Source organism: Leuresthes tenuis, unplaced genomic scaffold (genome assembly GCF_036924035.1).
Source record: "Leuresthes tenuis unplaced genomic scaffold, fLeuTen1.0.hap1 SCAF_19, whole genome shotgun sequence".
Lineage (NCBI taxonomy): Eukaryota > Metazoa > Chordata > Actinopteri > Atheriniformes > Atherinopsidae > Leuresthes > Leuresthes tenuis.
Genome location: NW_027325373.1, coordinates 19,593,426 through 19,617,961, shown reverse-complemented (window position 1 = coordinate 19,617,961; position 24,536 = coordinate 19,593,426). Strand labels below are relative to the sequence as shown.

Here is a 24,536-nt window from a genome sequence, read left to right as displayed (position 1 = left end):
GTGACAGTGACAGTAAGGGCTAGACTGGACGACATTGTGTTTTTTTCGGGGGGGGTTTGTGCTCGAAAAAACGCATGAAACGCCGGCATGTGTGCGTTAAGAGTTGTGGTCTGCCGAACGCTTTGCAGGTATGCTTTCGAGTAAAATGTGTTTATTTAACGTGCCACAAATTGCAGGATTATTTCCAGCTTCTGTGGTTTGCTTTGCATTATATTTCCACCTGCATTTGTTAAACATGAAAAATGATGATTTTCCAGGTGTGATTTTCCTGCTCTCGGACATTTGCTGCTTATAAGTCCTGGCTGTGATTTGATAGCTCCCTGACAGTTATTCTACTTTCTTATGAGCTTGGTTTGAAAGACTTTCAACTGCCACGCCGTGAAACTTTACACTGACATGGAAAAGGTTTCTGCTTAGCATGGAAAAAATGCAGAGCACTTCGTCCATGTGACCTTGAAAGATTTACCGCTTGTGGTATAAATGGGTGTCAAATTAAAGGGAAAACTAACATATAAAGGTAGCCTGAGGTGTAGTGCAACCAGAGCAGCTTCAACTTCAGTGATCCCTCATTGTTTGTGCGTGGAAGGATCCGGGAAAAAGGTAGAAATGTGCAACCACTCTGAGCAGATTTGTATTGATCTGCTTTGAACCATCAATCTAAGCAGAGACTCTCCCACGGCATAGCAGAGCCACCAGATCCTCCCACAGTGTGGGTCAAGCATTCAGTTCAGGCCCGGTGCACTTGTCAAGAGCTTGGTGAAGGATGGCTGAGCTGACTGTATCACTTTCTTTTCACACCTCTGAAAGACCAGTGCATGTGGTGTTTGGAGCACTGAACTCTCCAAAGTACACTTCTCCTGGCAGTGAGGGGTTTATTATGTTTGACAGTAAAAGTGTAGGTCTTTAGAATTTTTTTTTTGTAGATGGTTGTAAGAAATATGGTATCTTTATTGTTCTTTACTTCCTGTTTTGAGTGTTCTTTAATTACCCTTGAGAAGGAGACAACAGAGTAAAAGGAAAGCAAAGGACAACTAGTCTGACAGGAGTGTATTTTCTGTGTTTCTCCAGTGATGTCCCGATTTTCTTGTTATCATGAATGTTTCCTGAGCCTTTGTGGAAAAAGTAGTCGTGTAGATTAGGAGGAAGCAGTCCAAGAATAACCTTGTAAATGAGAACATGCCGATAGCTCAGTTTGTGTGGACGTGGCCGACCGTCCGACACGAGCACGCAACAAACGGTGGTGCATCACTAGTTATTAGTTTATTAGTTCTATCATTGGGAGTATAATGTTCTCACATTAATTTTAATGCAGATTTCTGGTTTATTTTCTAATTCTGGCAGGGTTTTAGGGGTGTTTCCAGAGATGAGCACCACCTTCTGGTTTGGATGCTCTAACATTCTTTTTTTATGGTCGTGTACCAGAATGTTTTGGCTAAAGTAATCAAAGGAGCCCACATTTTGGTGGTATTGGCCAGTCTTCTCCACAACGATGCTGAAGCTGATGTCGAAAGGCGAGGTATAGTTCATAAATCATCGGTTTGATAAACTTAAAGGTCAATAGATTTTAAAAAAACAATGACAGACATTAGGTGTCTTTCGTTTTCATCCTGCTCATTAAGTCTGATTCCACTGCATCAGCGATAATTAATATCCTTTCTGTCTCATTCAGCCCTGTGCTTCCTGAAGTATTGAAAACAAAAAGTAGCACGATTGTGTGTTTTAATGATGAAATCGTACTAAATTAAAGTTAGGACTGTCATTTTGAAGAAACAAGATGATTATTGTAAAAAAAAAACATTGTGATATGTTAGAAAAATTGGCCTATTGCCAATTATTACTTATTGTGGATAATACACTGCCTGGTGCTCTGTTAAGCCTAAAATAACTGTTAACTGTTAACTAAAATGTCCTATCTGCGCATAGTTCCATTTGGTTGCGCTGACTTGCACCTTTTTAATAATGCCACCTCGTTTTGCCTCTGTTTGTGAATGTAGTTCAGTCACACACGAATGGAGATTTACTGCCACCACCTGTTTGATTTCTTATGCTGGACAGTTTGCATGTTGACAGGCATGCATCAGCATGGTAGGCTTAGATCCAAGGACAAATGTGGTTTGAAATCAAATGTGGAAGGAGAACTCGGAGGAGGGTTTTTTTTCTTTTCAGATTTCAGACTTGAAAATTGAAAATTATCAGATGAAAATGTTCCTAGACTGGGTTTAGTCATTCATACAATTTGATTTTTTTTCAAATAAGATAAGATTGTTCTTTTGAAATAGGTTGTTTAACACTGTTTTACACTCCGATGTTGAATGGAGGGTCCAACTTTCTTCCAGAATCTTCAAACAACGCCTGAGAATGACCATCCCACGCGGCTCAGTGATATCGGCCAGAGACTGCTCTCAGGCGGGAAATGGCAGGAACACGCTGAGGTGGGACTTGTCTCCAGACGAGATCAGGACCATGACAGACAGCTTGATAGCCAGAGTAAAGCAGGTCTATGACGACATTGGATCTCTGAACATGGAGAGCGTCTCAGCTGAAAACACACTGGAAGCCTTGGCTAATGCCAAGCTGGATTATGCATGTAAGTCTTTTGAATGGCCCATTTTGTGAATGGAAAAGATATTCCAAATGTTCCTTGATGACTGGGTGACTTCAACCAGTGATAATTTTCATTACAGATTACATTTCATTACATTTGCTATCATAATCTGCCTCCAGAGTCCAAACTTTGGCAGATGGCAGTTTTATTTTCTGTCAATCTATACACGGATTAAGCAGCTAATCTTCAGCGTCATGGTCACCATTTTCTAAAATTTTCACCTAAGCACTGAATGCATATACATCCTCGTCTTAAAATAGTCCCAAAGAAATACACCACTCACTCACATTTAATCAGATTTCTTTTTTCTTTCTTTTTTTTTTAAGGATCCTGTCTAATATGATTTTTATGGCTCATTATATTATTATTTCATATTCGCTGGAGGACACGGTAATTAGAACACACAAAGGCCATAAGTCTTGGTGGTCGGGGTTTCTTCCAAACACTTGTTTTTAATGAGCAGAAACATATTAATGCTTGCAGCTGAGCATCTGAGACCTTTTTTTTTTTTTTTAGCAAAATCGAAACGTTAACAGATGGACCAATCCACTGGTCTTTTAATGAGACTCTGTATAAAACGTTGTGTGTTCTGTCAATCATTGAAACGCTTACTGTTTTTCTTCCATTTTGTTGCTCTCTTAGCATCGCGACATGTTCTCGACTTCCCTCAGTACGTTTGTCCCAGCAAGGAGGTTCGATCTGCGAGCACAGAGGCAGATAAGAAGCTGTCTGAGTTTGACGTGGAGATCAGCATGCGGGAAGACGTGTTCAGACGAATTACTGCCTTGCAGGTACACCCGGTGTCACATTTACCCGAACACGCACATGGCTAAGAATATCGTGGAGGCAAGGTTTATGTAAACACTGCAATTCAATAAGGCCTCTGGTCCACGAAGGCAATGATGTGTGAAAGCACTCACGATCGCAGCGTCTGTGGTGTGAGGATTAGATGAATTAATCACAGCAGTTATTCCAATGTTCTGTTAAGATCAAGGATCCTGCGCCCTCATCTGAGCCCCACCGCTGGCTCTTATTTAACCTTGGAAAGAAGTTGAATCTCATCTTATCAAAGGCAGCCAATTCCGTGGCTGATTTTCATGCGGCAGCGATTAAACGGATGATTTATTTTTTTTGTAAATGTCTCAAACCCATTTATATGATTATGTTTTGACAGAAAAAGCTTCAAGACAGTCTTTCAGGTGAAGAGAAGAGGTTCTTAGACAGACTTGTCGCATTGGGCCAGAGGAAAGGATTGCACCTGTCTAAAGATATTCGGGAGGTAATGCAGTGTGCTGTCTGAGTATGGTTCATCTTTACAGTTCCAGGTGTTTTTCACAGTTTCGTACAACCCCTTTTTCCAGAAATGTTAGGATGCTAAAATGTATAAAAACAGGGAATAGTACTAAGACAGATTTTTAAAAAATAGCGTTGATTTTGGATTAGGTGCCAGCAGCACGTGTGACAGACGTTTTTGCGGATTAACAAAAGCAAAAGTGTTGATGAGCATTCTCAAGAAATGTCAGCAGAAGTCTCTGATGGAGGAAAAAGGGGCCTGATCTCATCTGTTCTGTGGTCTGATGACTGAAAGTTCAAAAGTGCTCCTCTTAATCAGTTGTATAGTTTAAACGAAGCAACGCAAATCATGTATTCTGTTTTTCTGTTAAACTTTTTAGGGTTAGCTCTGTAAACTGGCCAAGGCAGGAAAGAAAAAGGCGTTTATTTAACAAATATCAGCTGTAGTTTGCTACCGTATTAAAGATGACTGAATAAATATGAGTCATTTGATTTATTTCAATAGATGTTAAATCAATAAATTATATATATATATATTTTTATTTGATTAATTGTATTAAAGAAATCCAAATTGATTTGATTTAATGTTAAATTCAATCGAAGTAACAACTATATTTTGTATAGAATGTTTGGCTCCAGCCCCCCCCGCGACCCAACCGATGGATTAAGTTGGTATAGAAAATGGATGGATGGATGTTTGGTTTAAATGATTTTCAGACCTTTTCAGTTTTATTTACACACAGCATGCTAACTTTTTGGAAACTTGGGTGGAGACTGTGTGAGGATGCAGGTGTTTGAGCATGTATTGCTAGATAAGTCTCTCATATTTGGTGAACTGTTGGTGCTGGTCTTTGGATCTCAGATTCAGCCTTTTATTTCCTTACTAATCATCTTGCATAACAAGAGACAAAATTGGATATTCTGGCGTAACGTTCTTGCCGTTGTCTCTTTTCTTTTCCAAGGAAGTAGAAAGAACGTCCAAGCTCATCAGTGATCTCTCCATAGAGTTCTGCAAGAATCTGAACGAGGACAACACATTTCTGTTTTTTTCCGAGCATGAACTGGGTAAGCTCACTGGCATAGATCCCTGTCTCATCTGAAAGTGCTTGGACTGTTTTCACTTGTTTTGTCCGTCTTGCGAAGGCGGGCTGGCTGACAGCTATCTCAACGGCTTGGAGAAGACGGAAGAGGGTCGGTATAAAGTGACTCTCGAATACCCTCATTACTACCCGCTGATGAAGCGGTGTCACAATCCGGAAACGAGGAGGAAGATGGAAGCAGCTTTTCACAGCAGGTGTAAAGAGGTAAGTGAAGTCAATGAATCCTACAGGTTTACCATCTGCTGCCCGGAAATGCTGTTACTTAATATTACTTTAAGGTATGAAATTTCAGTCCTTTTATATAAATTAATCTATGTTTCTGAGGAGGTTTATGTTTGTTTGTTGGATTCTCCAATTAAAGTCTTTACCCACCCATCTCTTTATATCTTCTTTCCGAGGAGCTGGACTTTCTTATCTTTTTAAGTGGTCCTGAGCCATAGTTCTCCAGGATTTCTGAAGGCCTTTAAACGTTTTTCTTGGGTTATTGCCTACTTTAACACTGACCTATGAACCATCTAAGCCTAATGAAAAAGGCACATTACTTGAGGGATGAACCAGTATTGTAACATAACAGACAAACTAAGCAAAAAACCTATTTTAAATAGTGTCTTTGGGCACTTTGTTACTACCAGCCTTTCACGAAGACACATCATTTGTTCCCATTTCTTTAGTTGCGTCTACAGAAAAAGCCAAAGATAACACAGAAAATAGTATTTTTGCATCAACAAGGTGATTGCCAAAGAACTGTTAGCTGCAACCAACCACTACGCACCATCTGTGGCATGAAATAACTCATGTTGTTAATGACATGTTAGAGAAAGATCCATCATCATCTGTGCGGACGTATGGCTGCGCTCTCCACAGAGCTTCCCAGCTGCTCTGGTCTTGTCCTTGTGGCGTTACTGTCATACTCTGCACCACCAGTAACCACAGATGTCACCAAATAAAGCAGATTTGTTTGTTTTCCTTTCTTTTCCAGGAGAACACCGCGATCCTCGAACAGCTGATCCAACTCAGGGCAAAGATCGCAGACTTACTTGGTTACAGTAGCCATGCAAACTATGTGCTGGAGATTAACATGGCCAAAAATGCAAGCAATGTGTCTGACTTCATAGGTATGACCGCTCTGACATCTCAGCCCCCCCGCCCACACAGACACGCATATTAACATTCAGTCATTTAAGATTACGATGGAGATAAATGTCATCTGACAACGATGTGGCAGTAAAGAAAAAACTTGAAGAGTTTAGTATCTGATACTGTAAATTCTTCTTATAAATAGAGTAACAGGCAGTAAATTAGGACTCATGCCGGCAGGTGGATGATATTACAAACAGGAATGGGCTCGTTCTGTGAGAACAGTCTGTTGTTATCGTTTTGCAGCACTGTGACAGCCTCATGCAGTTTACTCATCACTCGTCTGTAATCTACTGAGTACCCAACACAAATTCTTGATCGAAATTCAGAATATAGCAGCAAGCGTGACCTAAATATGCAGCAGAATATGCTGCGCACGCATCATTTTTAAAATGCACTCCAGTGTATTGAGCGTAGAGAGATCAAAAAAACTGCTGACGGCGTTTGATGTACAGTGACAAGTGGCGGCGATGAATTATTTTGCTGGCCTATATGAGCGCTTAAAAGCACAACACATGCATCGGCTCATGATGAGTGGAACTCAGCCGCGGGAGGGTTGAAACCCTGCGGCCGTGCTTCCCCAGTGACCATGACCTTCTTTCCATAATGTGCCACTTGGGAGATCCTCTCTCTGTGGTTTTTTTTTAATGACATCAACACATATGTAGAACAGCTGTTTCTGATGAGATGTCAGAGCAATTTGAAGCAGAACTGGAGAAAAACATACAGATGAATGTCGAGATTAAAATGATGGAAGAGTTTTGACTCCAGGCCTGGCTGTTTTTGAGAGGATCACATAAAAGGAAACTTGATTTTAGTTTCGTGCCACCACTGGGTTCAACTTTGGGGCTCTGAGTAGTGATGGTTTTCTTTCCATCTGTTGACCATGAAGATTGTGTTTTTCTTCCACGAACAGACGCTTTCTACGAGAGACTGAAGCCCATTGGAATCAAAGAGAGGAAATATATCCTTGCACTGAAGAAGAGGGAGTGCTTGATGAAAGGCTTCCCATTTGATGAGCAGATCAATGCCTGGGACCTGCCCTACTACATGAATCAAGTGGAGCAGTGCAAGTTTGCTGTGAACAAGGACAAGCTCATCGAGTATTTCCCACTTGAGGTGGTGACAGAAGGGCTGCTTGGTATCTACCAGGAGCTGCTGGGTCTCACGTTCGCAGAAGTGGAAAACGCTCACGTGTGGCATGAAAATGTCAAGCTTTATTCAGCCCATGACACTGAGACGGGGGAAGAGATCGGACAGTTTTACCTGGACTTGCATCCACGGTAGGCATTGTGTCACGTATTAAACATCCAGTTCGCAAATACGCACTCTGTATGATGAGATCGTTGTAATTCTGTTTGTATAAATGTTCAGACGTCGTCTTGACTGTAAGATTTCTCCAGGGAAGGAAAATATGGCCACGCAGCTTGCTTTGGGCTCCTGCCTGGCTGCAGAGGACCTGATGGAAAACGCAGGCTTCCTGTGGCGGCTATGGTGGCCAACTTTACCAAGCCAAGAAAAGGCTTCCCCTCTCTCCTCCAACACCATGAAGTGGAGACGTATTTCCATGAGTTCGGTCACGTCATGCACGAGCTCTGCTCCAGGGTGTGCGCCACTGTGAACAACACAATCTGCAGTTTCAGTCTCTTTGTATGTTCATTTCGAATTAAGGAGGCTTAATTTCCCCCTGTGTGTGTGTGTGTGTGAGTCAGACCACTTTTTCAGAATTCAGTGGAACTCTCGTGGAGACGGACTTTGTGGAAGTGCCATCTCAGATGCTGGAAAACTGGGTTTGGGAAAAGGAGCCTCTAAGAAGAATGTCTCGCCACTACAGGGACGGCACGCCAATCCCAGACAATCTGCTCGATAAACTGATCGCCTCCAGAGTAGCCAACACTGGTCAGACGCTTAAATTCTCAGAAGAATATAAAGCTCTCTGTAACGCTTATGCAAACGTTCAGAGTCTCTGTCAATGTGCTCGCCTCCTGTTCAGGTATGATGAACCTGCGCCAGGTAGTCCTCAGTAAAGTGGACCAGTCCCTGCACTCCAGCCACAGTGCAGACACAGCGGAAGTGTTTGCAAAGCACTGCCAGGACATCCTGGGTGTCCCTGCTACGCCAGGTCAGTTGTAACTTGAGCAACAAGCGCCGACAAAAATGAATAAAGATTATTTTGAGGCCAAGTTTTTCAACATTTGTACATTTTGGTTGTCTTATTGGCACTTCTAGACATTTTGTTTGTGCGTTTTAGCTAATTTGTGCACGAGGGGATCGGCCGTTCACCAAGGGGCCCTGGCTCTGTTAGATAAGACATTAGCTGTGTTAGCTTGCAGATGTGATTTGAGAATTGTTGGAGGGTGTTTAAAATATTGAGAGTATGCTACTTTTGCCATGCATCTCTGTTTTTCTCTGATCATGTGTAAATTCTGCAATGAAGTGTGAAAAACTGCCTCCAAGCTTCCTTGAGTGTGGACAACGTTTGGTCTGTCGTTCAACTAAATATGTAAACTGATCCTGCGAGGTCACCATTACCCAGCCTGCTTAAATTGTTAACTTTTTTTTTTCTTTCTTTTAACTGTATAAAAAGTTGTTCAAAACTGCTGACATAGGAAATCGACAAAGACTGGAGAGAAGAGAGAACAATTAGCTTATAAAGAGAAATTGAATCACAATGCCAGGGGATGTTATTTGGATAAACTAAGGAAACTGAAGCAACAGGATCCGTATGCTAGACTGGACTGCTGGCCTTTATACCCTGCCTCAGTTCACATTACCACACTTTGTGTTTGAACTGCGCTGATGCAATTTGTGCGAGTTAAACGTTATGAATCCCTTGAAAAACAGTATTACAGGAACAGCTAACGAAGCAGTTTTTTTTTTTTTGCTCAATCACTAAACCTCCTAAAACATTCGGCTATGTTCTTTTTATTAAATCATAGTCATGCGGGTTTTTAGAGCTGATCAGTCCCATTACTAATAATGAAGATTTAGTTTAATCTGGAACTTGTTGAAAATGTGCTGAGCATTTTGTGTTGTTAAGTAGAAATGAATGAAGTCTTAGTGCGTGCATGAAGGATCGCTACACCGTGGAGCCAAAAATGTCCACTTTACATTCTTTTTAACTCATTTTAAACTAATAATGAAATAAAAACGCACATATTAATTGGAGTATAGTACTTTAATACCCCTCCTCTTGCCCAATGACAGCTGGAATAGGCTCCACCTACCCCCCCGAACCTACAGTTGTATTAAGCGGGTATAGAAAATGGATGGATGGAAAATTACACATTAATAGACATTAGAATGAATTCAAATCAGAGGTTGATACCTAAAGAAGCAAAATTTGAAAGAATTCAACCTTCAGGTTCCTGCACTTCCCTCTCTGCTGTGCTTCAGCTTTGCCTCCAAAGCCCCTCCCTGAAGAGGAGGCTGTAATGCATTGTGAGAAGTTGGATTGACCTGAAAGGTGTTTTTCCTCATTAATCAGCATAAAGTGACAGTTTCAGCAAAAACGACTAAGCTTCTTGTTGAAGTTCCCTTGTTCTACTAATAATATAAAAAAAGTTTTAATTATGAATACCTCATTATGGGTAACCAAAGATTTTTTTTAATTTCCTTTATGGAGCACATGCCTTAAAATCCTTGTTGTAATTTTCTGTTCTCTGCAGGAACCAATATGACAGCCAGTTTCAGCCACTTGGCTGGCGGATATGATGGCCAATACTACAGCTATCTGTGGAGTGAAGTCTACTCCATGGACATTTTTTTCAGTCGTTTTAAGAAGGAAGGCATTATGAACCCAAAGGTGGGTCCGACAGATTCTGTCATTTAATTTAATTGTAATTTGGTTTTGTGTAGAGTTGTCTTTTATAAGTACGTCTGTGGCTCGACAGGTTGGAAAAGAGTACAGGAGGGTGATTCTGGATGCTGGTGGCTCTGTGGATGGAATAGACATGCTGAAAACCTTCCTCGGGCGTGAACCATGCCAGGAAGCCTTCTTTCAGTGCAAAGGACTGATTAAGTCACAGGAAACAAAGACATCATAATTCTATTTACAACCAGTCTTCAAAAATATGGGGATATGTTATATAAAATCTCAATAAAGAATGAAAACGGAGTGCCACGAGTTGCAAATAATTAATTCAGGCCTTGTATTTAACTGGGTTGTTCAATAAAAAAACAGAAGCTGAGTTGTGTTGTGACACAGCGATAAAATAACATTTATGGATCATCTGTATGAATGATAAATTGCGAAAAGTGTCTGTGCAGAGGGGACGATGCTGGAAACCAATAATTAGTGACCGGAATCAGGCTGTAATGCATTGAAACCAGACAGGATTCTGCAATGGAAATCACTGCATTGGCTCAAGAACACATCTAAAACCCACTGTCAGTGAACAGCATTTGCTTCCTCTACAAATTACGGTTGAATGAATTGGAAAAACTGACCTTGTGCCGCGTTTACCGAAGCCCTTTTCCTCAACTTCAATGGAAGATGTCACGGGGTTAAGGAAGGCTGGTTGGAGAGATTCATGAGGATGCTTTGTCCACTGCTTTATCACATATGTGTCTATAGCATAAGTTAGAAAATATTACTTTATGATCAGCGTTGGTAATTAAAGAAAGGCACAAAAATGAAAGATAACTGTTGCAGGCTACTCAGACTCACACTCCAGGCTGTTATCATTTATCCACACCAATCCCAGTTTGGGTAACCGGATAAATATGATCAAACTTGGGGAATTATCTCCTTCACGGATGGAAATTGTGGCTGCTGTGTCCTCCAGGCTGAAGAAAAGATGGACCACCTGACTTGTTATCAAATACAGCTCAAAATCCAGCATCTGTGACGGTATGGAGGTATATTTGTGAACACGGCATGACCGGAGCAACATATGCTGCCATTCAGAAAACATATTTCTACGGGAAAGTCTTGCTGATTTTAGCTATACCGTGCCAAACCACATCCTGTAATCCTCTGTAATGAGAGTCTGGGTATGAAACCGTCCGTCCATTTGGGGCATTATCACATGGACAAAAATATAATTCCTTCAAAAACTCCAGCAACTTAGTTCCTCGGTTATCAAAACTACAAGTTATCAAAAATCTTCATTTTTCCATAGCCGTTTCCTCCTGTTCAGGGCTGTTGTGGCTGTTTATCTCGTTTGCTGGCCCTGCGATGAACTGGCAGTCTGTATCCTGCCTCCGGCGCGGTGGCAGCTGCGATAGTTATATCTCTAATAAAAATAAATTAGGCTCTCTGACATTTGAGTGTCCTGATAAGCCATAGCAGTGTGGCAGCAAGTTAGCATGCACTATGGACAGATGTAACATTAGAAATGACCAGATTCTATTTCAGTGAGCTGGTTGAAGGAGCCCTGTTTTCTGCACTCTTGCTCTTCAGCATTTTGAGCAACACTGCCTGGTTTTGGAACTCTTATTCTTAGAGTAGGAGGCCATGTTATCAGTGAGCACACTGATAAGAAACTGTTTCAAAACTACTGACAGATGTGAGAAGCAGTAGAAGCAGCAGCTGCACATGCAGTGCAGTGAAAAACCTAAAACCTAAATGTTTATGCAGTTTATGGAAAACTTCCATCCTTAAAAGGCATCAAGTTGTTATGTGACAAGCTCCTCATTACCGTTATCTAAAAGAAAAATGCCTTCATTACAGTAGGAAGCTTTGATTTGTGTCGTCTCTCAGAAAAAATGAGAAGAAAATGTTGAAAATATACATTAAGGTATTCATTTTACTTTACTTTATATCTAATTTTCATATCAACATATACAATTTCAACTTGAAACATGGTGACTTGTTGCAGGTTTACCTCTAAAAAGTGCTTTCCATTAAATATGTGTGGATTTTTTTGTCTTTATTCCAACCTACACTTATCAGCCATAACATTATGACCACCTGACTTCTATTAAGTAGGTCGTTCTCGGGCGCAAATAGAGCTCTGAGCAGTCAGAACACAGGCCAGGAACATTTAAGGTTGTCCTTGAGGGTTCGATAACAGGTTGCTAGATCCTGAGTTTGGAGTATGGAGGCCAGGTAAACACCTCAGGCCCTTGTTGGCAGTTTTTTTCTGGCCGGCTGCTGTCCTGTCAGGTGAGGCAGCGACTGAAAGGGTTGTTGTATCAAAATAACATCTATTCATCTATGTGAGTGGCATGCAGGTTTTGTCATCAGAACATTGCATTGTGATTAAAAATATGCACAGGAAAAATCCATTACATGACACCTGACATCTTTGGCTCAAATATTGCAACAAACCTGGTTATGTCCAACATTAGGGGTTCTGTATTGGAAATATATTCAAAATGAGCACAAATGTAATTGATTTGCCCGTGTTTTATAGTTACATTTACTTTAAAAATGTACTTTATTCACCTCTAATGTCTCATCTCCACCGAGAGAAAAAGTTGTACTTACACCAGGTGGCGCCACAAGATAACAATATTGGTCCAGTTGTGAACAGCACCAACACCTTTGTATACATGTAAATGTGATTATTAAAGATATATCTATGCCTTGTTTGTGCATTTACAGTTTGTAGTCTGCCTGGAAACGGAACCGTCGCTGATTTGAAAGGGAAAATACAGTCGAACCGATGGGCTGGGGTAGATAGGGGTAATCACCAACACTGTCTGGGTGAGATAGGAAAAGCATCATCTGTGGGGGGGGGGTTCTCTGTGAAGCTGGAAAAGCGACTTCTGGTGGACAGCCTCCCACATGTAGAGGTCGCAGAGAAGAAACTCGCCTCTTCATGCAGTACTTCACCAGCCTCAGCGTAGCTCTGTCGACTCCATACAGCTGCGTTTATTGTCAATGATTAAACATAAGAAATTATGACAGAAAACATCTGGGCGCGGCACACTAGAGGAAAAGGTTTCGCTCTGCCGGAGGTCTCACGCATTTTTGCCTTTTGTATTTCCTTGCTGAATGTCGTGGACATTTTGGATTTTTTTAAATATTCTGTGTCATTATAGTCTACCTGTTACGGACCATTCTGCTCCCGTCTTCGCCTTCGGTTCGTGTGTCTGAGTCACGTTTGGAAGGTAACACTTTTAAGTCCGAAAACAGCTGGGAACGTTCAACTACTTGAGGGCGGCTTTGCTGAGGAGAATGTGCGCACTGGGCCAGCTTCGACTTCGAGTTGCTCTTTAAGTGGGCAGCTTTAGCTAGTTGCTAACGCTAGCCAAACCCAACTGAACTATCGTTGAGAAAATCTGTGAAGCAAGCCAACACCCTCCTCTCTAAATATATATGCTTTTTTTTGGGATAACGGCATACTTTCCACAGCGTGGGCATCATTAAGCGAGACACCGACTCGACGTCCATTGCGGTAAGTCGCTTTGTTTGTGCAAGTTACTGCTTCTGTCTGTGGGGCCCCATACACCATGCTAGCATGACTGCTAGCTGCACCGTAGCGCACTGTTGTATCGCCCTGGTCCCATTCTGATGGTGTCCGACTTGAGTCTTACTTATTAGTTTAATAGGTTTTAATCGTCAAATTGTAATGCTGGAGCCCACACCTGAGTGCTACTACTTAAGTGACTGTTGTCTGCATATTTTCTGTGTAAAACAACAGTGGAGTTTGGGATGTGCTGAGTGTTTTTTTTGGTAGGTTTTACATCAACAGCTGTAGGTGGCTGCTCCTTTTGCTATTTCGCTCTTTGTCATTTCCAGTCAGCAGAACATCAAACGTAGCGTATTGTTGTAACAATTTAAAGCAGTCAATATATTTAACACGGTCGCTAATAGCAGTCATTAACCTAATAGCTGTATTGCAACAACAGCAGCAGCAGTCTGTCGTGGCGGAGCACCTTGAGCTCCTCTACGGATGGGGATTAGTGAGCAGTACACTCGACACAATCGGTGTTTTCATTTTCTCACCCCCTCACTAATCAGCTTACTATATGCACTTAACTCGAGTGTTAAGGTTGCAGATGGAACTGGGTGTTTTTGTCGTTTAGTTTTGATTTGTCTAATGACAGCGGATCCGTCCGGGCTTGTTTCCCTCAGGGAGACGCTGTCAAGAGATCCAGCCTCGAAAATAACGAACTGTGAGGAAAATGAATACATAGATAAAAACCCGAATGAAACCAAACAACATGCAGGTGAAAATAAAGGAAAGATTGTGGTCTTTTTTTCCCCTTCTTCTCCCTGGCTGATTTACAGGTACTTACGGGGAAAGCCCCTGTGTCTGCATCACCCTGTGTTTAAAATGCAGATGTTTTCCAGCCACTCAGACTAATAGAATATGGTCTGAATCTATGTGGATCGTCTTATTTCACAAAGCATAGTGGACGCTGCTGGACCAGCCATAGAGGCTGACAGATGGTGTTGCCAAAGGGAGTATGTGGCTGTATGTTTGCATGTAAATCAGGTGATTCAGGTCCTCTGTGTTGCTTGTTACAGAGAGGGCCGATGCTCCCTCACCCTCATCACACCCAGGCTTTAATTGTGCATGAATATTTCCTCTCTCCTGGCTATTTTGGATGAGTAAGACCTGAGAAGTGTAAAATATAAGGATACAGGCTTTGAACGGGAAGTGGTTTCTGATTTGTATATTTGCAAGAGGTGTCTGTATGTGGTGACCATGTGTCTATCAAGGTGGTTAAAACTCAGGCTCTCAATGCGATGGCAACGTTGTCGAATGGTTAAACTGATACCATATCTAATTAGCCTTCAAAGACCATCCTTGCTGTAATGAAATGTAAACAGACACTAGGACATATCAGCTGCCATTTGTTGTTTTGTCAGCCTTTATTCTACTGGGAAGCGAGTTCCACACAGCCGAGGTTTGTTTGTGTTAGGTGGCTTGGCGTAACTTCAGTCTCTGCTCAAAAGTGGCGGGTAATACAACAGCGACTGTGGTTTTGTGCAGGCTCACATGAAATGGGTGTTTTTAAGTCTTGTTTGAGGCTTCCTCTACACAAAGAATGGCAATCACCTGACACATAATTCATAAGAAGGGCAGATTTTATGAAAGGAGCGGGTTATGAGTTTAGTTTGAGCTGCCAAGGTGATGTCGTCAGCTTAAAAGAGAGCTACTGAAATCTTTCAGTCCATCACAGCTCACAAAGCCACTGATCTCTCTTAGTTTTACATCCTCTGTTAGTCATACAATTGTGGATTATAAAATAGACGTTTATGATGATATTGACTAATGGTATGTGCTATCTATCCCTATAGTTTAGGCACTCTTCTCTAATTTTTGAATGTTCTCTTCTTGTATTATTTAAGCCACATTTATCAGAGCAAATGCTGGATTGGTTCAAACTGTATGAATAGCACAGGTGACGCCTTCTTACAGTATAAGTGTTCATTGACGTATTGAAAGCCATTTCTGGTGGTTAACTTCCTTTAAGCTCCTCATATGATCATTTACAACAAGCCTTATCTGGAACCAAAGATAAGATCGGCACTCGCAGAAGGCTCCCTACTCTACTGCTTGTTTTCTCACAGTAGTATTGTTACACTTGCCCAGCTGTTTGTTCTGCCTCTTTGAGACTGAAAGGAAGCAAACATCTGACAAAAGCAGCAAAGCCATGTTCCTTATCTTTATTATACGCCAACAATGCTAATCAGGGTGCTAACAGTCATGCTAACTTATGGATCGGTTGCCTCCATTGGGAATTCTTCTCCACCAAACGTTGAACTCGGACAAACTGATTTGGTCAGATATGTTAAAGCTGTTTTATTTTTGTCTTTAATGGCCAATGATTGTTCTGGTCAGCTGCTCTGAACTCTCCCTGGATTACTTTTGGGTAATACCATTTTCAAAAGCTTCCTGAAATGTCTACCTTAGTGATGTAGTTCCTGTTGAAACAGAAACTGTCAACCAATGGACTATCAGATGACAGGAGGGATTTGTGGACTTTTGTTGACTTCTAGTATTGCAGTTGAACAATTGACACGGTGCTTTGTGTATTGTTTCCTTACCAGCGTGACTCAAGGTCATTTTATGGCAGAGAGAGCAGCCTTTTTTCTTTTTACTTGTTAAATATACCTCCCTGTGTGGCCAAACAAGTGCTCATTTCCTCTTCAGCAAATTAATCCTAGGTCTGACTCATATTTTATGACAGTTATGACTAGGTAACCTCATCCAAGTAGCACGTCTTCACTGACTAAACACTCTTGTGATGTGTTGATTATTTGCTAGTGACCCAGTATAGCATGAGTAAAGCCATGTTGTAAGAAATGTTGGTAGAAGCTCATCTGTGTGTGTGAGGTGATGTCCACACGTTTGTCAAAAATCCAAAGTAGTAGCCTTATCATTATCATTTCATAAAGTTGTGATCAGAATTTGCAGTCCAACGCCTTCCCTTGGTGTTGTTGGAGCTCGCAGGCTGTTCCCTGGCAGGTGGTGGCAGTTACTGGACATAACTCCAGTTCTATAAGTGGGTTGTAGCTCTCACATCATGGAGGGTAAATGCATTACCGGGAGTGGTAAAAGATTTAATAGGCTTGATTCAGAAGGTGAACCAGTGTTTAAAAACTCAGTTTTAACCGTATAAGACTGTCCCTGCAGTCTTGTTGTTTTCCCATGCATTTAGAAGTATTTAGCTGACAAATGTTTTGGGTTTGAACCTTTTCATTAGATGTCCCTTGGTTTGGGCCTGTATTTGGTGAGCTGATGCATTAAGTTTGCTGTATATGCAGGCCTCTGTCAGGTCCCTGCAGGACAAGGTGTTGCACGTTATTGAGTTTGATTTAATGGGCTAGCTTAGAGAGGCTATATAATGCGAATCTTTCCTGTAGAGCAGAAGGAGTTGTGTAATTATCTGCTGTAAGTTAAGGCTTCTCTTGGTGGGATAAGGGTTTAGCTTCTGTGAGATATGAGCATTTTTCAGTTTTGGACCGAATTTGACATTCTGCTTTAGAAAATTTCAACATTTTCTGATATTTAGCAAATTGATATAGCAAATTGAACGATTGCGGGGAGTCACGTGTGCAACTTTGGAAACCCAGAGGGACCGTAGCATTATTAGATGCAGATCATTTAAAGTTGGTCTACGTTGCGGTTCTTAACTCAACTCACCTCTTCAGTGTCACGGCCCTTAGAAACGTTTACTCCAGCGGAGAAGCAAAAGTTGAACCCCAGCGTCCCGTGTTCACTGTGCTAAATGTAACTGGCACTGTTCTCATACACATGGTCGTGTATGTATTTGTTATTCAGATGTTACTGAGAGTAAGACATAACCCACTCTTCCATTTTTGCATGTATGTCACATCTATTCTCGTACAACAGAGAGCATGAGCCGATATTTTAACGCCTTGCCGACATCATCAGTGTCTCTGCTCGTATAACTTGTTAGAACTACTTCTGAATGCAGTTTTTTAAGAAAGTGGCAGGTTTAGATTCATGTAAGTCAATGTGTGCATGCATGCTTATTTTTTTATGCTTATTTGCATGCAATGACTTTGGAAATGTGGTCACGTGAAAAAGCAGAATCATGAGATTGAGTCAGCAACCTGAGGATGACCATTCATGGTCACACAGCTGTGATACCCGCATACGATAAAAGAAGAACCGGGAAAGACGCCTCATGATCTTTTCCAAGGACAATTACTATCGAGCGCCTACGAAGAGTATTTTTGGATGTGCACATGTGTCCTGATGATTACTCATTACTTTTCAGGATTAGCTGGCAAATGTTACGGCACCAGTGGTGGCTAGCTAACGAAAAAGGCTGATTGTGCGGGTAATTGAGGAATAGTCCATTTTCGGAGAAGGGGCATCCTGAACTGATATTTATCATTCTTGGCAACTTTTTATCCGACTGACTTACCTTATCGCAGGAAAAAGAAAGCCCCCACGCTCATTTCCATTTAAGATTTGAGTGCCCTTTCTAAACTAAATTGTTCTAAACTTAACAAGTGTTCATTGAAATATTACAGTCTATAAATAATATACTCATTAGACATAATTGTCCTACGGCTGATCTGCAGTATTTTGTGTGATACATGCTTTGATTCTCAACCCAAAGAAGAATTGCGGCATGTTTTATACTTGCTAAATCTGGTTTAATATATAGCAAGTAATGCATATTAATGCTTGCAGATATAAATATCGAATGAACAGCCATTGAAGTGTGCTGGAAACCCACAGCAAGCTTTGTGAGTTTGCGTGAATCTTCAATCTTTGTGCAAAAGTGAACACTTGCATACCATTTGACATGCTGGTGTATTGGTTTGAGACACATCTGTGCGTTCCCCTTAATGATTTCTCTGCTTCTCTGACCCACTTAGTACAGCATCTGTCTGTGCTTCGCTCATTCTGTCCATCAGCAGTCATGTTGATGGAGACAAATCCGACAGCACGAAGAAACTGTTCAACCTGGACTTAGAAAACCAAAATCATGTGTTCGTAGAGTGAAAATGTGAAGTTATGTAATGGAAGAAATTTGACAGGGTTTTGTTTCCAAATCGGAAAGAAAAGGGGTTCTAAGGAATATGCCCCGCAAGAAATGGTCTGCTGTAATAACTGCTGCAGATATGCTTTCTATCTCTGCTTAAAACATGCATTCATACTGTTGAGCCCAACTTACTTTATGTGCAGTGGGCATGCGGTGCATTGTCTTCAGGCTGTTTTCATATGATAAGGGCTTGATCATTCAGTTGGGCACATATAATACAGTCAGTACAGTCAACTCGGTGCACTTTGTATTTCTTATTTAACCGTTGTCCAAAAATGAATGCAGTAACATACGGCAGTGCAGTTATCACCTCACCAAAAAGCATGGAAATGAACTGTCTGCAGCAGAGCATGTTAGCAGGAGCCCAGACAGACATTTGGTAACACATTTCCCATTTTAAAGTACATTCTCAAAGATTTATGGGTAAAATCTTTCATTTAAAGAAGAGCTCTTAACGTAGTGTTACAATTGTCTAGATCAGCTGTATATAATAGATACATTTTTACAGTTTATTTTTGGGCTCATTGCAGTCTGTTTCACCCAGATGAATCACTTTATCTTTCCTCTGCTGAAATTGGGCCAAAAACCCTTTCTGTACTCTTGCGCAATTATGTTTGGTAGATACTGTGCGTCTCACTGATGACGTTGGGAGTTTTTCCATCATGCAAACGCTCTTTTTTTTTTTTTTTTGGTGTCACGTTCAAATCATTTCCTCAACTAATCACATTTGTTGCGTAACTTTTAACTTCCCATATCCCCAAAAGACCAGTGCATTGATCAGATCGTTAGCCAACGGGGCTGTTTGTTCATGTTTCACAGCTGGAGCTCTTTGTTTTCAGGTCCTACAGCGTTTTTGTCAGCTTCCACTTGGGATGTACCCCAAACTCAACTCTTGTTTGAATGTGTAAATCACTTGTACTTCAAGAGACCGTTATGATTCGATTTTAAACTGAGTTTTAGTATCGACGATTGCACCGTTTGTTATGAGCTTCTCCTGCAAACATTTACACGAGCTGCAAAATGAGCTTAAACGTCTCTGCTGTCCAATTCGTCACGCATTTCGTGCTAAATCAGCCGAATTATTATTTAAATTTAATTTAATTATAAGATGTGAACCGCTCCGAATTGGCTTTTGCCCCTTTTCAAAGTGGAATAAATTGCATTTGTGTCACTGCGGTGTGCCGTGATTTAAACAGTCTGAGGCCTGTTCACTGACCCCATGACACCACAGCCTGTCCGTGAAGTCATGTGACCAGCGGCAGCTTCGGAATAGGTTTGGTCCCACCTTGATCTGGAGACTTCTTCTCTCGCTGATAAAATCATTCAACAGACCAACATTACGCTGCGCCGGCCTCATTTCTTTCTCACGTTGTCATTTTTGACAGCCTTTTGAGAAGGAGCCAAATTGGATTTGAATTTGCGGCGCTCTGCAGAGTCGATTAGCGGAGCAAAGAAAGGAGCTGACCAAATGAGGAAGCCAGACGTTTGTATTACTAGAACTCAGTTAGATCAGTAATTTCAGAAATAATGACTTTATCGCCATAGCAAACAAAACAAACAGCAGCTCTTTTACTTTGCTCCATGGATATGATTGACTTCCGAAACGATAGCCGATGGAAGGCCTGTCCCTGCTGAGTTTCATGAGAAACATAATACTTAAGAGTATATTTATTATGTTAAGAAGCTTGGAGGAGCACCGATATTTTTAGCGAAGCACGGTCTTGATCACGTTGGTTATTTGTAGCTTGTGAATTCAGAATGAATGTCGGTTTAGGGCGACAGCGTGCAGGAAGGATTATGATAAACGTGTGCACAGATGAAAATTCTTCCCAATCTGATACATCTTGATTTTTAGACTCGGAACACATCTTTTTGTTCACAGGACAAAGTACTTCCTCATTTGAGGGGTTGATGTAAACAAGCTTTCAGGTGATTTCCTTCTCACAGCCGCTTTTGGTTTCTCAGAATGGCACTAAATCAAAAGGCAAGTAGCTGCAAAGAAGAGAGAAATGCAGCGTAACCACCCCCATCCCTCCTCTGACACCCCCCCGTTTAAAATTGAAGCGTCTCTTTTATGATGGAGAGAACTTTTGTTCAGTTAGAGTCACCATCCAAATAGACGTGATGAGGATAAAGGCACCCCAGAGGAAGTGGGGCAGAAACTAATGGGTGACAGTGCAGTCCAATGTGTTCGCAGCTGATTGGGAGGTCGCAATGAATAAGTCAAACTTTCTCCTCCTTTCTGTCTTCCTCCTCCCCTCTTTCGCCATGTCTTTCCCTCCTCTCTTCCCTGCTGTATAGCTCTGTTGTTCTCGATGAGGACAGAGGAGGGACGATCCTATCTTTTTAGCTGGCTCCGGTTTGTTTTTTCTTCTCAGATCAGCTGGCAGGGCTAATGCTTTTCTGGGCATGCACAGACAATGCCGTTGTGTTGTGCTCAGACCTGATAATCACGCTCACGTTGCGCTGCTTCTTGTTACGGTTCTTGTTTTTCTGCTTGAAGACGAGTGGGTTTAACGTTGGGAGATTTTAACGTGTTGTCAGTGCACCCAAAAGTGTTGGCTGCTCAGAATATGTTCAGGCATTATGAAATTTACTGAGATCTGGTGGAAATGAACAGGTGAATGGGGAAACTTCCTGGTCCGTCCAGCAGCTCGAGTTAATGAATCAATTTCTCCCATCAAACATTAGCTGCCACACTTTCACAGTCAGCCCTTAACGAGCTTGAAGCTTAACTTAACGTGACACAGAAAAGAGGTTCTGTTGACCTAAATTTGACTGCTTAGCATGTGCCAGGAAACATGCATTCTTAACGAGCTCAATCAGTTTGGATTTTTTTGGCGCGTTTCCATCAGCTTTTACAAGGCACTTCCATGATCCAACAGGGATGAGCTTCTTTTCTTACTACGAAACAATGATTAATCTTGGATGTTGTGATATTTCACAGACGATTGAGTTGTTCACTACGGCGATAACATCAATGTGGGGGGGGGGGCTGCATTCAGTGTTATAAAACGCAACAAAATGTTTTATCGGTGCACAAAAAGCACATCTTTCAAATGGGTCTAAATGAGGTGGACATTTTGATTTGTTATTATTTCTTATGTTGTGTTTTTATCTTTTTTTTTTTTTTGGTTAGATAAGCAAATTGTTGTTGGATCTATCATCAGCCATCCACTGGGGCCAGGCGCTTGAGTCATAAATGACAAGGTAAGTAAAGGAAACCGATCATTTCAGACTGGTAGAACTCATTTTGTTAAGTTTGATTTATTAGAAGTAGAACTCCACGCTACAGTCTGCTGATTAGCTCAGTTTTAAGGCTAATGCTAATGCTAATGCATCAGATATGTCAGAGAGAGGTTGTCTGGATTGTTGGGTTGGGTTTCTGAGGTTAGATTTGAATGTGCCATGAAGCCTGTGTGTGCGTGTTTGGCCTGTTTTCCCCTCATGGAAGTGATGTCAAGTCAAACATTAGCCCAACTCTTAACAAGAAACAACAAGAAATGCTCCACCCTGTTTTCCTGGAGGCCAAACCACACGATACACCTGCCAAACTAGCTCTGTGTGCAATCGGTATCATATTTCATTAAAAGGTCAGAAAGCAGCTCTAATATTGTGCAGACTGCTTCTGGCTACAGCATCACCACTTCCTCAGCTCACCTTACATGTATGATGTTTCTTCAGTTGGGCAGCTGTTACAGTTGTAGTAGCAAAGACTAACACTCACTTTCAGTGCTGGATGCCACGTTGGTTTGGCAGCCTTGTCAGCGAGTCACTTTGAGGTGTCCCTATTTTGGCGTTTATGTGTTCAGAAAAAAAATCTCAGCTGCTGCTCAGTGAAACCCTGTCAAACTGCTTTTTATGTGACTGTTGGGCACAAAATAAGCCATGGCCGGTCGAGATATGCGAGAGTGTTCAGTTTCAGAGCCTTCTTGAATCCCAGCCTGAATTTTGGATGGATTAATCATGGTTTCATAGGACAGAAGACCACCCTTCCACAAATTATTAACAACAACGTCTTTCTTTGCTTTATGGATGCGGAAAAGTTTCCCTTTCAAAACTGAGGCATTCTGCTTTGTCTTAAGTACAACAATTACTTGTTTGACTACTTTGCCCATAACTCATAGTCTCTTTGTTTGTATCAGTGAAAGGCTTTTCATTAGCTTAATACAAGGATCTAGTCTGAAGCCATCAAACCGGTCTTAATTTCAATAATGGGGTCACAAAGTTACACGGGGGAGAGCATCAGGGGCGTATAACTACATAATGATGATGTGAGCACACTTTGAGCACCGAGGCCTGATACAAACTATCAGTTTGTAAAGCACTAACCGTTCCCAAGGAGACATTTATCCCATGATGATGAGAGTTCTCCAGAATGATCCTTCAAGGCAAAAATTCTTCTGCTGTAAGACTTCCTAGTACTGGATGTTTGTGGGATTGTAACCATCGCACCATTTATTTTTCTTAAATTAAAATTCCTCCAGCTTCTTATTCATCTCACTAACTTTCCAGAGAAGAGAGTTTGCTTGAAGCGTGACGTTGACATGTGCTCCTCTAACCCAACCCTGCCAGCTTCATCTGCATCATCTGTTCAAGGCAAACTTTTCATACTTGGGTGTCTTAAGACAAGAGTTAATCGACCTCAACAGCTGCAACGTGTGATCCACAGATTTAATTAACTACCCTCGCTCTCCAGTATCTTATCGGAGCATCTTATAGATTTCCCATGCATGCGGATGGTGCCAGTGGCACTATAAAAACCAGGTCCCACTGCAGTTTGTATTGACTGGCTCCTACATCTACAAATAAAGATACATTCTGCATTGACCTGGTCCCATCCGTGTATATTGTTAGATCATCAGATCTTTATATATATCTTATATATATATATATATATATATATATATATATATATATATATATATCTTTTTATATATATATATATATATATGATCGTGGCGGTCAAATATTGTTCAGCGACTGCACACAAAAAGCTCTTTTTAAGCAGAGATTGTTTATAGTGAAGATGACGTGAAAAAGACTCGGTCTAATTAATCTAATTATTTTGGTTGACTCTCAGCTCAGAGTTTTCAACACTACTTTCGGATGGAAACTTTGATTTTTCTTAGCTGTATTTTATTGCTCTGCATAATCCTTAAACGGGCAAATAACATTCACTTCTTCTCTGAGAGAAAATGGACTCATTTCTCATGATCTAATTCAGAGATTTCTTTTTTTTTTTCTCTTTCAAAATGGCATTTAATGAGCAAACTTTGGGACTTAAGCAAGTCATTAGGAGAAATGTTTTCCGTCTTTATGTCCCGCAGAATGCAAACTATTAAAATGTGGCAGTTATCTACACGGATGCGTGGCTCTGACCTGAATGCGTCTGACCTGGCTATTGAGAGTTGGCGAATTGTATCTCATCCGCTTTATCTTTCTTGCTCACATGGACAAACGTACAGAGACGAGCGGCAGTGTCAGATACACTGTCCAATTTCTCCGTTTACTGGGGAAGCATCAGCCTTCGGTCATGTTTTCAAAGAGAACGGCAACATCAGTTTGATTCAGTTGTAAATGGACTCAGGAAGACTTCCTCAATTTCTTCAGTATCATTTAAAGTAGAAGTAAACTGTATACTGTAATGATTTTGATGAGCTTTTCCTTCCCTGTCTGGCATGCAAATTTAAAGCACTTCTTGGCCTCGACCACAAGCAGATCTCCCTCCAGCTCTGTTGAAGATAAATGAGTTCAAAACAATCTGAGCAGCTTTGCTCTTTAGTACTTGTACTTGCACTACTGTAGTACTCTGTTTATCAAGTACGGCATGGTTCAAAATGAGCCGGTAGGAAATGGTGGCTGCATGCATTCAAGATGTCATGTGACAGATCTTGGAATTGAACAGATGACGCGCTCGACGACGTCAAAGCCAAACCTACCGAACCCAAACGCTTTGTTGTATTATTACCGTT

General features: G+C 41.3%; 2 protein-coding genes across 4 annotated transcripts in view; both read left to right on the top strand.

Annotated features, from left to right (window-relative positions):
* The first annotated feature begins 19 nt into the window (after positions 1 to 19).
* Positions 20 to 10,260, top strand: nln (neurolysin (metallopeptidase M3 family)). Its single transcript, XM_072371637.1, has 13 exons — positions 20 to 128; positions 2,337 to 2,587; positions 3,248 to 3,396; positions 3,780 to 3,884; positions 4,861 to 4,963; positions 5,042 to 5,202; positions 5,978 to 6,113; positions 7,052 to 7,418; positions 7,539 to 7,740; positions 7,848 to 8,034; positions 8,129 to 8,257; positions 9,804 to 9,940; positions 10,029 to 10,260. Exons 1-13 carry the CDS (start codon positions 88 to 90, stop codon positions 10,179 to 10,181), a joined length of 2,121 nt encoding a protein of 706 aa, XP_072227738.1. The 5' UTR covers positions 20 to 87; the 3' UTR covers positions 10,182 to 10,260.
* Positions 10,261 to 12,696: 2,436 nt separating this feature from the next.
* erbin (erbb2 interacting protein) overlaps positions 12,697 to 24,536 on the top strand; it is a 46,529-nt gene continuing 34,689 nt past the window's right edge. The window contains exons 1-2 of one of the 3 annotated variants that reach the window (XM_072372499.1): positions 12,698 to 13,481; positions 21,701 to 21,771. The gene's annotated coding sequence lies outside the window, so the exon portion shown is untranslated. Of the gene's footprint in view, positions 13,482 to 21,700; positions 21,772 to 24,536 lie in introns of all 3 variants that reach the window. The other 2 variants (XM_072372501.1, XM_072372500.1) reach the window with 2 other exon arrangements.